The 16,255-nt window shown below is 40.3% G+C and overlaps 1 protein-coding gene across 1 annotated transcript in view; it reads left to right on the top strand.

Moving 5' to 3' along the window:
- Positions 1 to 12,396, top strand: part of DGKQ (diacylglycerol kinase theta) — an 88,300-nt gene extending 75,904 nt beyond the window's left edge. The window contains exons 20-23 of the mRNA XM_033084596.1: positions 870 to 1,016; positions 1,927 to 2,038; positions 3,593 to 3,745; positions 4,846 to 12,396. Coding sequence (XP_032940487.1) covers positions 870 to 1,016; positions 1,927 to 2,038; positions 3,593 to 3,745; positions 4,846 to 4,944 — 511 coding nt within the window. The 3' untranslated portion in view covers positions 4,945 to 12,396. The remainder of the gene's footprint in view (positions 1 to 869; positions 1,017 to 1,926; positions 2,039 to 3,592; positions 3,746 to 4,845) is intronic.
- Positions 12,397 to 16,255: the final 3,859 nt, after the last annotated feature.

Raw genomic sequence — 16,255 nt, 5'->3', positions numbered from 1 at the left:
TAATCATTCCCAATGTAATAATTTAAGATGACTGAAAAGTTTGAAAAGTCTCTGTCTGAGGACTTGGCTGTAACCTGCACTGGCTGTCTTCCCCACTTCAATGTCTATGGTATTTAGACATAATGCTAGAGAGATTTTGCAGAGTTGAATTCCAATGACACCCATGTACTAGTAGTGTCAAATAATGGAAATTTATGCTTTTTATTTTAAGGTTGCCCTAAAGGCCATGTATCCAAAGGTTTCCATTATAGAAGAAAATAGTCTGTGTGTTTAACTATCTTTTGTTAATGTTATTCTTAAAATATTTTGCCATTTCTAGGGATGCCATAAAAATCTTCCTCATCTTTTTTATTCTAAAATTAGAGATGTTAGAGCTCTGTCACAAGTTGAGATTACTAAGCCTGTTTTAAGTTTCTGCAGCTAAGTACATTCCAAATTAATTAGGAATGTGTAAAGCAAAGATTTTCAAATGTTGTTTTGCCGTAAGCATTGTATCATTGCATGAGAAAACAATTTGAAATGGGTCATGGCGACCTCTAAGTCTTAATCAAAAATGTAATCTTCCAGCCTAGGAGTTTACATTTCAAAGAGGCATTGTATTCAGGCAATGCGTCAAGAAGAGGTGATTTTTCTGTAATAAAATTTCACAATTTGCACATGCAGCAGAATCATCCCTTAAGTAAAGGTATGTAAAGAAGCAGTTCATGGTTTATGCTTTGTTTTTGCAGTAAAGCTAGAAGAGTTTTAAATGGGTTTTAATTAAAAAACTCTTTAAACATATCTGCTAGAGGACAGTAGTGGTGTACATACAGGGAAGAGTGCTATGTCTGGCCTTGCCTTTTATTTAAAAGATGCTTGTCTGCTCCTAGGTTTCACAACAAGGGAGTTTACGTGAAAGTTGGGCTGCAGAAGATAAGTCACACTAGAAACCTTCACAAGGACATAAAGCTGCAAGTGGACCAGCATGAGGTGGAGTTACCAAGTATAGAAGGACTCATTTTTATTAACATACCCAGGTAAAAAGAAGAGGAAAGATCCCTTGTGGATGCATGCTGGACTGTGTGTGTAGAACTGCTGCTTGGTATTTGAGCATCAAATGTCAAATCGTTAAGTAACAGGTAAAACCTGTTACCAGTTAACAAAACCAGCAGGTAATTGGTCCTGTCATACTATTATTTTTTCAATCTTGATGTTTAATTTTACCATCTTAAACAACCTATATCTTTGCATTTTAGTCTAAAAATGTTTTATTCAAATACTTATTTTTACATATATACATGTACACAAATATACATTGCACGTGAGAGCTGTGGAGAAAAAAAAATCCTAATTAAATGATGAGTAGTTCATGCACAAAACATAAGCAAGTGATTTTGAGTGGGAATGGTCAGTACTGCACAAAAAGCAGCATGGTTTAAATTGCCAGGAGCATTTCAGAGGGCTGAAGTGCATTAATATATGCCTAACTACAAGTGCTTTTGGCCAGGTACAACAATGAAATCTTGGTAACTATTTTAGCTTTAGTTTATCTTCAGTAACTTCCATTCAGTACTTACTGTCAAGACCAGTAAGAGCTATGTTAAGTTCTTTTGTCTTGAAAATTAAGGGTTAGTTTAGCTGTAACCTGTAATCCTAGCAAACTAAAACTCTACAGTTACCTTATTCCTATTTACACCTTCTCTTTCCAATGGAAACTATTTACTTCACTGCCTTTACTATTAAAAATCAGATAAAAATTCTTCCAGATTTTAGAAAAACAGTACCTGCCTTTACAATGCAGGAAAACTGCTTCCTCCAGCTGGTGGGGGAGCTGAATATGTGGCTTTTGAAGCCTGAGAAACCAGCCACTCTTATCAGGGCACCAGGAAGTGTGCCCAGGGGCAGACCACAGGGCCACAGGTGGTCACTGGTGTGCTCTCCACACAGCTGGGGCTCTGGAGCCGATCTCTGGGGGTCTGAGAGTGACAACCGCTTTGAGAAACCACGCATTGATGACGGCCTACTGGAAGTGGTTGGTGTGACTGGCGTCGTTCACATGGTGAGTTGACATTCCAGTAAGCACAGAAGAAACATACATTTTATGGGAACAGGCTTATTTCCATAACAAACAGTGCATTGCAAGAGCATGGTCCTAAAAATTACAACTCTTTGTTAAGGCTGGGTAAGAAGAAGTAATAGGAATTGAGAACTTGTTCAAAATCCACAGGGAAATGCTTCATGACTTAACTAGACTTTGAACCAAGTAGAGAAACATACATGTGTGCATATATATAATGTAATATATGTATATATTAAATAAAAATGTGTGTCTGTATTGTGGAATGCACTAGCTCATAACAGGTGTCACGGTGTCCAAATGGAACGATTCATGGGATTTTATTCTAATATTACAAAAACATGCACCCTTCACCTAATCTACTTGTGAAAAGTCTTGTCGTATCTCATCACAATGGAGATTCCATCAAGCCAGGTTGCTTTGTAATTATCTGCCACAGGCTTTCCAATACCTGTCACTGAGAATTTGACACTTGCTGCTCTTGATTTGAATGCTACATCAAGCAGGTGGTATGCTGTTCTGCAAAGAATATTACGACTCAACTTATACAATTCTTTTTTAATTATTTCATGTATAACATATTTTTACAATGGTCTGCTATTAGTAACACAGTCCTGGGGAATGGTAGGTTATTTTTCTCTTCACATCTTACCACTATTTAAAGGAAACGACCGCTGAAAAAATATATGTGATCAGGTAACTAGAAATAACTAATCCATGAAACCACCAAAAATGGAAAGGTGGGTGCTTAAATTTTGTGGAGCTCAATCTTTGCTGTTGGTCAGCTTTATTTTGTAATTTAGATCTTATAAAATATACTGAAGAGTTGTTTTGGTAGAGATCTTTACATCTTTTGTGAAAGTAGGAGCAGCATTTGTACTTTGGAGTGTAAATGTTAACAAACCTGTGCATTGGGGTTGTGATAGTAAGGTTTTTACTCCAATGTTTGATTTCTGCTCACATTCTCCAAGAGTATGTGTAGCAGGAAAGTTCACTTTGCCTCACTCCTACAGTTAACTCTAAAACTTAACTCAGCTATTAAGTTGTAGTTGAGTATGTGTGTAAGAAATTCAGTGTGTGTATGTATTTCCGTAGATATATGGAGTTGAGTTTGGAAAAACTCTCTCTGATTAATAAGCTGCTTTTAGACTTTGGAATTTCACATGTGCTGAAGCCTGTGTGTATAATTAGGTGTTTTTAGAAGTATTTACTGTGTTATGGAGGAGCAGGCCAAAGCAAACATGACCTTTTTGAGTATATGTTTCTTGGCCAGCCTTTGTGTACAAACAGCTTTGCTTTGGGAGTTGTTTTGCCTCCCACAGCCTGCAGGGGTATCAGAGTTCTCCTTCCTGGACTAGCTGAAATAATTAGTGCTGGGGCAGTAAAGGCATTCTAGTTTTGCCTAAGAAGTTTTTTAAACTGACACTTAAAATGTCAGGTGAGAGTAAAACAATATCCACCCATTTTAATTGCAGATAGTATTTGTATTTCTTGTTAGTTGGGGTGATTGATATCCTGGCTTTTATTCCCTAACAGGGTCAAGTCCAAGGTGGTTTTCGATCAGGAATCCGCATAGCTCAAGGCTCGTATTTCCGTGTAACGCTCCTAAAGCCAATTCCAGTTCAAGTTGATGGAGAACCCTGGATTCAGGCTCCTGGCCAGATTATAATTTCTGCTGCAGGACCAAAGGTACTGGGTGTAGGTTTCTCTTAGCAATCTGACTTTGTTCCTGCGCTGGATGTTCAGTATTATCTTGCTTGTCTATGTTCTGATACTTAACCCTATAGGAGCTGCTTAGCACTGTGTGGTAACTGACATTGCAATTTCTAAAGAAGATGGTTTGAGGGCTCTCTCCAGTGGCTCAGATGAGGCTCATGTTTAAAAAAGTAGTCCCTGAGCTTTGGCCTAGTGACTCAATTTTTCCTCTGTATTGAGATCTCAGGCAGTGTTGCTTTTCTTGAAGCAGGGCAGTTATGAAGCCCATGGTAGTAGTGCAGTGCGCAAGGTAGAAATCAGTCTGCTGGAGAAGAGAAGGTCTGTCAGACAGTAGTAGCAAAGGAGAAAAATGAATAAGAGAGGAGCAGGGTCTGTGAAAAAGAGACTTGAATAATCAGTGTCTGTTTTCTCTTGATTATCTCAATGTGTGCGTAGAAGGCAACATCAGCTCCCTAAGAATTTAACTTTCCTGTTGACTTTGAAATTGCGAAATAAACATTTTGCAGTAGATGACTGTGGTGCACACCAGTCTGCATGTTTGCCTGCTACCTTAAAGTGCCTTTCCAACTCACAGACATTTGCTGCTATAGGCAAGCTCAGAGGATATGTAGCTGTACTGGGAGGGCTACCAGAAAAATTTCCCTTGCTGAGGAGAAGTGAGTGAAAGAGAGGGTCATACCTCAGAGTTTCAGAATATGTTAAAACTTTGTTCTTTTCATGAGAGGAAGTAGGAAGGTAATGGAAAGAGAGAGAGAGCATACTTAACTTGTCCTTCAGTGAGCAACATTTCTTCTTTTTCTACTAGGTTACTGACTAGTTATCTCCATACATGGGTATATATATCTGTGTGTGTACAGGAATATATATGCATATACATACATAATGTTTATGTAAAAAAAGCAGTAAATCCTGTAGCTTTACAAGGATAGGTGCACCAGATAGTTGTGTATTTAAATGGTTTTTTTGTTGCAGTTCAGCTTTTTACTTGGTTACTAGTTAGTTGCCTTAGATCAGCTTATTGATGGCTGCAGATATTTTAATATTCACCTTCTTTTAAATATTTTCAATTCTAGGTCCATATGTTGAAAAAATCCAAGCAGAAGCAGAAAAAAACTGGAAACCTGAAAGAGGTGAAAGTGGATAGCATGTCAGTCTCTGAAGGAGGACGCTAAGGGGAAACCTATGTTCACATCTATGGTAGATACCACCCTGGTCCAGTAAAACCAAGTGCAGACAAGTTGTGAAGAGTGTTGCCTATGAGCGTGCCTTTCGTTACATTTTGATAGTACTGGGTTCTTCTTTGTCTTTCAAAGATAGTACCTCATTGTCACAAATAACTATAATGTACCACCTGTCTCATCTGAAATGTTTACTTGAGTTTGCTTTTCTGTTAGCTGTTTCCCAGCCACACAGAGATTCTAAGATGCTGAGATTTCTGCATTTGCTTTCACAAAAAATCCTTACCTCTTCCCAGTTCATTCTTAAAGAAAATCATTCCACAGATAATTTTTAAAATTTTTCTATAACTGAAAATGTTTTTCTTTAAATTAATGCTCACAATAGCATCCTAACCAAAAAAAGGCAAAAACATGAGCTGCTGACAACTCCTTGGATCAGTCCAAATAGCACAGCTGAAACAGTACAAGTGTAAAGAGAAAAACACAAAACACAGGAGAGATTATTTCTGTAAAAGGATCCCAGTGCACTGGAAGAGAGAAAGTGCTAGAACAGTTGAGTCAAAATATTTCAGAGCGTTTACCTCAACAGTATTTGGACAGCATGAATGAAGGGGAAACAGCCTGTAGAGCAATTTTTCAACTGTGGCTTAGTTTCTCATTATTCAGCCAAAGCCTGTTTTAAAAGGCATTTGAATTTAATCAGCTACAACTCTGAAAATAAAAAAGGAACAAGAATATCCAAGGCAGAAGTATGTTATCCCAATTCTTTTCTATCACTGAAACCATTATCTTTGACATGACCAGACAATTTTGTCTTGATTTTACTCGTGTTGTTTCATTTTCATGGATTTGCACTGTTATATAACAGCAAGCTCAAGAATTATCATTAATTAGGTTAAAACAAGTACGTCTTAGTGTTCAATTAGGTAAATTAGCACAGTCATATGTTAGAGCTGAACTGATGTACAGCATAGCTTTGCTGAGGAGCCTTAGGAGCTATGTAACCTGCTGTAGCCTTCAAACAACTGGGAATGCGAGAGGCATTATGAAAATTCACTTACCTTGTCAGGCTTCTCAAGACTTTGTGGGTATTATTAGGTGTGGGGGCAGGGACACAGTGACTTTGATGAGTGTGTGCTCTTCAGAGGCTGTTTCCTGTGAGGCCAAGACCACCTCTATATGTTTACCCATCTGCTGAAGGTGTAGGGATCCAGTACTTGTACAGCATTGTGCTGGAGACTGGTGCTGGAGCAGCCATGCTGGTCCTGCCATACACTATCTGTATCTGCTATCCATAGCTGAAGTCATGTTGTTCTTCACTCACATCTCTGCCATCTCATCTCATCGTGTTTACCCAGGAACTGAACCTTTCACTTTTGGTCAACATCATACACAAATGGCTCTGTGAGCCACTTGTGGGTGGGGGGTGGGGCCTGCAAGGTTTTGCCACTTGTATGCATCTGCTGCTTGGAGCTGCTTAAACCGTGTTGGCTAGAGCCCACTTAGCCATGTGGTGGGCTTATTTCTCCTCTGTTGCACAATAATAACTATTTCAGCTGTGGGTGGCATGAATTCATCACTTGAGTGTCAGCTTTAGGATCATTCCTCTTGCCAGTGTGTCTAGAAAAACATCTCTAGCTGCTTCAGGGGACTTAAGTGTAACTTTCAAACACACAAAAGCTGTTTTGTGATGGAGCCAGTTACGTGGTGAGGCAGTTCTTGCTGGATCTTGTTGATGAGTACTCTCAGCACTGTGCCAGTTTCAGCAACAGCTGATTATTACATGTGCTTTCTACTTACCAGTCATGGTGCAACAAGAATGTGAATGTCATCTATAGCAACAAAGTGATGCAGCTAAAGCTATAGAGACAAAACAGCTATGGAAAAATGGCAGATGCCAGAAACTTCTTTTAGTCTAGTGATTCCTTCTCAGTTTTCTGGTAGAGATGGAGTGGGAGGAATGACTTCTGTTTTCAGTGAAACCTCTTCTCAATTGTTTAAATTCTTAATTTAAATTTGGGGATATTCTTCAGGTCCCACAGTGTGGAATACAACTTAACTTTTAGTCAACATGAAAACTGGATTCATGCTATGAAGGAAATAGTTTGGATAGTACAGAGCTAAAAGCCCTGTCCTTCTGATCATTAAGCATAGGGTTGTCTTCTTCAGAACCTGGACATGAGGGATCAGCTGGACCTCTTCTGGCATCCTGGTATCAGCATTACAAGTAGGGAGGATCAAGTGTTTCATTTCAGGGTATGCACTCTCTGAATGAAGCTCACAAACTAGAGAGGAAATCTAGAATAGGCTGCTGCTTCATAATTGTCGAGAAAGAGAAACTGCTTTGTATCCTTAGGACAGCAGAAAGAATGCATAGTCTCCTTTCTAGTTGCTGACTCAGTAAAGGAAGTTGGGCTTTTTGTTACAGAAAACATGCATAAAGTTTAATATTGCTAGTACTGACTGTTTTCTGCAGCCCAAATAAATAACCCTGTCTTACTATTTTTTCAGGCATATATAATCCTGGAGCACATAGCTGACTGTGTTTCAAGTTCTTGGCTTGTTAAGGACCTGGCTGTCTGTCCATTTGCTCTGTATCTGTTACCTAAAATAACATGGAACTCACAGGTCACAATATTTTAACCAGAGGGTCCCTTACTGTGGCATATTATTCCTGGAGATTTCCCGTCCCTGGAACACTGTACAAGCCTGTTTTGGGATAGTATCATGGTAGCAAGATGACACTGAAGTATGAGTGTAATCTCTTCCAGAGGGGGAAGTCTTTGAGTTTTTGTTTTTCTTTCCCTTTTTTTGCTTTTTTCCAGAAACCAACTGTCATATATTTCAGCAGATGAGTGCCACATTGGAATGAAAACATAGCTTAAGAAAAACACACTTTGTATCAAAAGCACACTGCGCATCAAAAGATGATGCTTAACGTGTTTTGATGACAAAACAGATTTCAGCTGAGATAGGAAACCCTCTGTAAAGCTTTTAAAAGGAAAAACTCACTTATTAACCCCTCTATTAAGATGTTCTAGTTTCAGGTTCTGTAAAGGCCATTATATCAAGAATATACGTATGTGTGTGTGTATTTTTTTTCACACATTTTCATTGCATATGGTGTCCGAGAAGACCTAGTATTTTCTTCCATGATATGCAAGGCCTGCATGAAGGGAGGGGATAACTTTTTGCAGTTAATATGAAACATTTAAACTTAGACTTTCCACTGAACATAACAATGCAGTATAATTTATGTGACAATGGGCAGATAGATGATTCCCCATACTGATTGAGTGGTATTGTGTGACAACCTAGTGGTCACATGGTCAAGTCCTTCAAATAATTCAGCAACAAAAGTGTTGGGGAAGAGGCTCAGTTCTGTCAAGACAGGTGTTAAGTAACATCAGGAACACAGGACCAGGAGCTGTAACTGTGGACAGGGAAGAGACGCAGGCTCTTTGCTGTCCTGAGCACACTTCTTCATCCTCTCTCCACTGCCTTTTTACCTTGCCTATAAACCATGGCAGGCACAAATAGCACAACTAGCATCTCTCCTGCTGAGGTACATTCTCCTGACCTTTTACTAGTGCCCTACTTTAGGCATTGGGGAGAGAAAGGTCCTGAAAACCCTGGTTCCTTTCAAATATCCCAGTGTTGCAGATTAGTGCAGGTGGTCAGTTGGTTAACATCTATTTTGATGGATAAACACATTACCTCTGCCTTGAATTAGTAGAATCAAAATTCAAAAGCTCATCCCTGAGATATGGGTGCTACTTCAGAAAATTTGCTGCTTTTTTTTCCGCATGGCTTTTACCCTTGATTTGTACAGTTTAAATTGCTGGTGTTTTCACTGCATTGATTTTTAGGTAAAATAGTTATTTTGCCAAAAACCTTTTGTTTCTATATGTGTACATACGTGTGTGTACTGCATGTGCACACACCCTTTAAGAATAAGCCTTATTGTATTTCCTTCCACAGTGCCTAATTATACAGCTTTTGCCCTGTCACAGCATTCTGATAGCACTCACTTCTGGATCTTTCTCTCAGTGGTTTTGGACATGAGGCAGGACTTGCACTTTCCAACAAGACATGATGGCAATATAGTGAAAGCATAACTGTGTTTATAGTACAATCTCTGCAGTTACGCAGTTTGAGCTCTGCTTGCTGTTTCTAGATTTTAGTCAAGTATATGTGTGTCTAAAACCAATGGCAATGGCTGTTGTAGCATTTTAAAAACTAAGAAGAAGCTGTCACTGCAACACTTTACTAAGGAGCTAAACTAAATGAACTGTTATAGGCAATTGTTGTTAATCTTCACAGTTACCCTCTTACAAATATTGTATTGTTTTCATTTCTTTAGAGCAAATAATGTACTTGATCTGAATATCAGCTGTTTCAAATTGCTCAGCATTTATGCGTGCATGTGATTCTGTAGCACTCTGTTGGCATATAAACATCATTATCAAATGGAACCTGTTTTTGTGGGAGGAGAAGGTAAGAGAGGAGCTGTTGTGACACTTGGAAAGCGCTTACGTTGAAGACACAACAGATTTGGTTGCATATGTATTTAATAATGTACTGGCTGTAGTTATGGCCTGTCTTGCATAGTCTCCAGTCAATATTCCAGCACAAGTATTGGTGGCTCATTGTAGTTGTGCACTGGCAGTAGATACTCTTTCACTCTGCACCCCATAAGTCTTCCTTACCTTCAGAGTGATTATACATCTTCCTCTTTCTGCCTGGCTGCCCTCCTGTCCTTTGGGCCTAGCTCTGTACCCAAATCAGTAATGAAGGTATGAGCATGTGCTGGTGAATGTGGACAGTGGGGGAATGGAGTTCCTGCTCTGAATGCTGCTCTGTCAGTTTGGCTTAGGCTATTGTTTAATTTCCAGTTTAGCCATCTAACAGCTGTGCAGCAAAGATTTGGCAACTACTGAATTGCATTGGATTCACCGGTGACCATGTTGCCTCGTTTTCAGCCTTTGATCTTATATGTGTCAATATATATAAATTCATTATACTTTTTGCACTTAACAGAAGATACAGGTTTGATAGGCTTGAGATGTGGCAAAATTACAATGTTTGTACTTTTTTGTAAATATGGGGATGATTCTACAGATACAAAGATGCACTTTCAGATAACAATGAGAACAAGTTTGTAGAATACAAATGTTTAGGAGATTTTCTGGCTGCAGTGTTCCTGTTCCCCATCCATGTCTAACACTGTGTTGTCCTTGAAAACCTGCTTGGGGATAGAGATGGCTTCTCACATTGCAGAATGTATTTTATAGCTGACTGACTGAAAGTTTGTGTACGTTTTTAAGCAAATTTGCTGCTATTCTAAGTTTTAGGTTTTACTAGACTGCTTCTATAATGCATAAAATAATGTTCAGGTTTTATTTATAATGTCAACACTTACTGATTTGACACTTAGTTGAAGGACACGTCCAGCCCAACGCCTTCATTCCTTTTGCTATTTAATTATTTTGTTTTGTTGTTGATTTTCTTTAGCAGCGCAGACATTGTATGTGCAGAGTGCAGTGAAATGAATGCAAATTACTAACCTTAACCTGCAGTTAGAGTGGCAGTTTCAATGTTTACAGGACAGTGACTATTGATTGTAAACCCATACATGTCCATTGAAACAGTGCACTCTGTGTGTTTTGGAAGCATTGTTTCTGCTTACCATGGTAATTAATGGAATAGTTGCCTTCTGTTTTTAGAGTCCTGGTTATGTTGCGCTGGAGAGACTTCAGTGTGAGTTATGGCTTCTCTGCCATGGATTCACAGAACAGAATTTGTACTGATACAAGTGTGTTGTATTGAACTTGTTTTCTGAAAGAGTGACTTTATTTTTTGTGAAGATAATTTATGAGAACATTTTATAGCAGATCAGTGATGGAAAAAGTTGAAGTCTTGAAATAAACATTTGTAGATATTAAAGATCTATCCCAAAGCAAAGTATTTTTTAATAGGGCAGTGTTACTGGTGTAGTTATCCCTCTGAGCTCTCCTGGCAGCATAGCCATTTAGCATGTCACTCTGCACTGGTCAAGTGTGTAATTTAGGGGACAACCTGATTTCCGAAGATATGGCTTCATTTATATTGTGCACATCCCCTATTACACCTCTGGCAGCAACTCCAATTATAAACATCAGCCATATAAGGCAGAGCTTCTCCCCCATACAGATCACTGCTGGTTGAAGAGCAGAGAGCCTGCCCTTGTGCTTGACTGCAGAAAGGTTATGTCTGGTGACTGTCCGGCACTTAGAGTCCTCTCTCACCATGACAGAGTGGGCCACACAAGCTCTTTTGCTTTCTGAAGGCAGGCAGGCACAAATCAAGAATGTCAGAGTCAAACTGCTAACACCTTGTCTCACCATGGCATCCATTTCTTAGTGCTGCTTATCATGCCAAACTGGGTAGCAAGAGGTGCTTGAAGTATTACTGAGTATTTATTGTGTAATTTTGGGTGCTTACAAAGCCTTCACTGCTATTTTAAAGCAAAATTTGGGGATCTGTAGCATAGCAATAGCTGTATAACTCTAGCATTCCAAACATGCCCAAAGCAAGTTATCCTTGTGATAGTTCAGTTAGCAATGGTGTAGCTAGCAGCAATCAGTGTCTTGAAGCTACAAGTTCTGAATATTGGAAGACAACATCTCTGCTTTGAATGCAAAGCATTAGAGTTTGTAATTTACTATAGAGTTCAGTGTCTCTCCTGCTTATGAATGACTGATGACATCTTAATTCTTCTCAAACTATAACTTAACTATTGCTTAAATAACTGTTTTTCACCTCTAGTTATTAAATCATCCAATTAACACAGTTATATTAATGCTGTTTTATTATCAAGATACTCTTAAGGTGTCTCATAGCATTTCTTGTGAATGTTCTAATACATCAGTAATAAATAATCCTGACCCAATAAACTAATGTAAGCTGACAAGTTATTGTCTAGTGCTTATTCTTTGTGCATCTGCCAAATTCTCAGAAAAAAAAAGGCCTAAGTATAAGCATTAAAGTGGTTAAAAATGGTTTCCACACTCTGTGCCTCAAACCAGTAATGTGTTATCACACATCTGCTTGTGGATTGGTCTCAAAAACTAGCTTTTACTTATGTAATTTGTTTCTCAATGTCCGCCTTGCAAATGAGACATGTCACTATATTGTGGTAACTTGTCTACAAACAACATACCTAATGTACTAATAGATTTTTTTTAAGTAATTTATAAAAGATGGAATTTTCTCTTATATTTAAACATCTGTTCATCCTTGGGTTCTGTTCTTAGAACAATTCTGTGTATATTTTGCAATACGTGTTTTGTGTTTGACTGTACATTTTGCACCAATATGAAATATTGTATTCTAAGTATTATTTACAAGTTCCAGAGATATGTAACTAGAATTTGCTGTGAAAAATACAACATCTCTTCTACCCTGGATGCTTGTGGAGTAGTTATGCTTTAAAAATAGTGGAATACACTTCTGCAGAAACAAACATACTTTATCTCAGCTGCACACTACTTCTATAGCAATTCTGTAGCCTTGCTGTTTGAGATTGGCCCTGTGAAAGGATGGCTGTGTTCTAACAGTGTGATTTCACATGTTTTCATTTGTGAGATAACATCCAAATTTGATCCCTGCAATATTCAAGACCCTCTAGAACCCTTATTTCCGCAGGTAGCACTGTAATTAGTAAAGTCTTTCTGTGACAGCACCACAGTGGTGTTTTGGGTTACTTTAATGATGATCCAAATTTTCCAAGGTTTTTTTTTTACAATTCCTTGCCCTGTTTGCACTTCTCTGTAAACACATGATGGTGTTTTCAGGCTGTAGGTAACAGGTGCACACACAGCCTTGTGCTTGGCTCAGGTGAGCAGTGGTGGAGCTGGCACAACTCGAGGGCCAGACCTCATGATCTTGGCCTGGAGGGACTCAGCTGTCACAAGTGGACGGGCTGTCCAGTGAGCCAGGCCCAGGTGGAAACTGCCCCACTGTGGGTGGACAGCTCACCCTTCCTTGGAGGTTAAGGTCTGCCTTTCATGGCTGGGGGAGGAGTGTGCATTAGCTGGACACCTCCACTTGGGATGTCCCTGCTGCAGTAACCTCTGGCAATGAGCAATTAGTTCTCCCTGCTCTGTTCAACAATTGACTGCAGAACTGAGGAGGCCTTGGTTATGTCCCAACACCTCTGGACAAACCTTTCTGTTCCTGCTGGACTGAAAATCAACAAGCTCTGAAGCAGCTACAATTACATTTAAAAACCATACATGGAAAAACTCTGTTTGGGGCTACAGTTCTGGGAAAAGAGGGGAAGCAAAAAACCACTGACCTTCATACAGAGAAAAGAAAGAAACAAACCACAAAACATCTAAACCTGAAATGAATTTTACCCTGCCCTTCTCTGGGCTGAGAGAACAGCAAGAGGAGCAGAAAACTGCCAGCAGTCCCTCCCTGCCCATACAGGGCTGTGCCTTGCAATCTGGCTGTACTGCTTTCTCATCAAGGGGAACTGGTGTCTGAGAATGGGAAAGATGGTTTGATCATGATAAATCCCAGCTTAACTTCAGCGAGGACTTAACCACCAGTTAGACAATACTCTTTGAAGCACTGCTAAACAAAAAAAGTTTTAGGCAAATAATTAGGTCACAAGGAAATTAAATTTAAAAGTTAATGGAGTCATTTCGAACATAAAATTGATCATCGGAGGATGGCATTGGGCCCTAAAACAGGTGCTTTCTTGTTGTGAACAAGTGTAGCACCTGTGATCCCTGCTGCCAGGGCTGAATAACCGAATGCTGGAACACACAGCGGTGGTGGCATCAGCATCTTAAATCCATGCAAACAGAGCAGTGCCTATGCAGGTGCCCACATACAGGCAAGCAGCCTTGACATGAGTAATACAAATGGGTCAAACCTGTTCCTCCTCATCAACTAATGAAGCTCGACATTCACTCCTGAATGAATCTCTGTCTCTCATAATTTCCTCAGACTTCTCTTGTTGCTGGCAACATACTTTCTTGGTATATCCAGAACTTGGCTTTCAGGTTCTGGAAACCAAAAAATCCAAACTAAAAGTCTACTAGGGAATCACAGAGAGAGAGGGTGGGAAAAACCAAGAGCAACAAAGTGGTTATAGACAGGTAAGAGAGGTAGAATAGCATGCACAGATGAGGCACAGAATCTGCCCAGACAAGTGCTCTGACCAGAAGCCTGCTGACTTAATGCAGGGCCCTCGTAATCAGGGGCAGCATCAGGGGCAGGGTAGGCGTCAGAAAACCACACCGTGAAATTACACACAGACAACACCTTGCTCCACACTGGAAGATGAGCCAGGGACAAACTGTCACCTTCAGGGCTTCCCTCAGCCAACCTGTGTTGTTAATCAGTGATCCTTTATCACAATTAGCCACTCAGAGAAGCACTGGCACATCTGCTGGAACAGTGCCCTTGAGTCTGTGCCAGATTAATTATGAGGCTGCTGTCAATCTAGGATTTCTGGGGATGCTGCTCACAACTCCACGCATTTGCACACTGTTTTGAGGTCAGTATCTCCTGGCTCAAATAAGCTTTCCCTCCTGCAATTGCCAAAGCACAGGCAGCTCACAAGGCACAAAACATTCCCAGCAGCAAGGACATGTGGATCTTGCCAGTCCTGCTTCAAGCTGGCTGAATTGAAACACATTAATCTAGTCACATGGTCACTATACAACCTTGCGTCGAAGGTCCTGCTTCCATTTCTTTCTGTCACATAGGAATGGCTTGGTGTCCTCTGATCCAGTAGCCTCCCCTGTAAAATACAAAGCAGAGCTGAGGGCAAGTTTTCTATGACTGACTTTCAATCTCATCAGCCACAGTCCCCCCACAAGCAAACCCCAATATCTCCAAAAAGAAAAAAACTTACAGAGGCTGAGGTCACCATCTGATAAAGTCTCAGCATGTCTGCAACAGAAGTGTGGAAATTGTACTCATCTAGGACATGCCAGAATTGAAGAGACTCCATCAGAACTGTTACAGAAAAGGAGACTACTTCAGTTGACTGGGTGGCACATTTTTCTTCTGCACTCTCCCACTTCAGCTTCCAAGTCTTTGGTCCCTGCTGGCACCTCCTCTTTTTAACTTCTCATCAGCTGTTGCCGCAACAGGACCTGTAACTCCTGTATTACTGCTGTCTACAATGACTTGTCATATTTGCTCTCCTCCAGAAACATTTAACACCTTTTCCAGGCTTCTATGGGTTACAAGTGAACATTTTGAGGATTTTTTTTTTCAGGCTTTTAAAGTTGGTGACTGCAGTGTGTCAGCAGTTCTGGTCATAAACTTTACCTGTCCAAGATCTCAGTTCTATCTGCCTGTTAGAGGGACTGCTTGAATTTCTGTTAATTATAAATATCCTTCTAAGTGTCTGCCAAGTTTTATGAGTATTGGCACAAAAATGAAGCAGTGTCAATAAAATACCATGCCACTGAAAGAGGGATTTTCATTCTGGAAATTCCTTTTTAATACAAACACAGCCGTTTGCTGTTGGGCACAGACCGCTTCATGATTTTCCTGGCTTGTTAACTCACTGTTAAACTGGAGGTTGCTGCCCTCTTGCTTTCTGACTGAGGATAGCAAAATCCTCCCCTGACGTTGGAAAGGCTTTCAGGAACCGCCACACGCTGGATGTGGTGCTGCTGTGGTTTAAAAATTATTTTAAGAGAAACAGTGTGCTGCAGTTATGCAAAGATGTTGATGCTTTTACTATTTGGTTCATGCGTTTTAAAAGTTTGTTCCATCTTTCTTTAAGTAATCCTCCTCTGAAATTCTAATCAGTTTGGGGAAGAAAACAAATGGCAGTTTGGTGTGGTACTGAGGGCACAGGTTTCTAAGACTGCTGTCCCAATGTTGCTGAGGAGTGTGTCACCAGCAGGTCTTGCCGGGTCTCATTGGGCACTGAGGTGGTCCAGCATATGCAGCAGCAGGCAGCATTGCTGGGAGGAGCAGCAGAAAGGTGTAGGGTGCTGCTCTGAAGGTGTCATTCCCCTCTGGAAGGAGGCACGTGCTGGGGAAGCATTGACAAGCTGTGCTCTAGGGATGGCCCACCACAGGAAGGGCACGAGGGGCCCTGTGGGGGGAAAGCTGGCACGGGGAGTTTGGCTCTGAAATTTGCCTGCAAAGGGACACAAGGCAGCCCAAGGCATGGCCTGGCAGCCAGCCTCAGTGGTCCTTGGCTTGAGGTGAGCTGGGGTGTGCTGGTTTCTACCAGGATAGAGTGAATTTTCTTCACAGTGGCTAGAATGGGATTGTGGTTTGGGTT

The sequence above is a fragment of the Catharus ustulatus genome, chromosome Z, assembly GCF_009819885.2.
Source record: "Catharus ustulatus isolate bCatUst1 chromosome Z, bCatUst1.pri.v2, whole genome shotgun sequence".
Classification (NCBI taxonomy): domain Eukaryota; kingdom Metazoa; phylum Chordata; class Aves; order Passeriformes; family Turdidae; genus Catharus; species Catharus ustulatus.
This window is presented reverse-complemented; position numbering and strand designations above follow the sequence as displayed.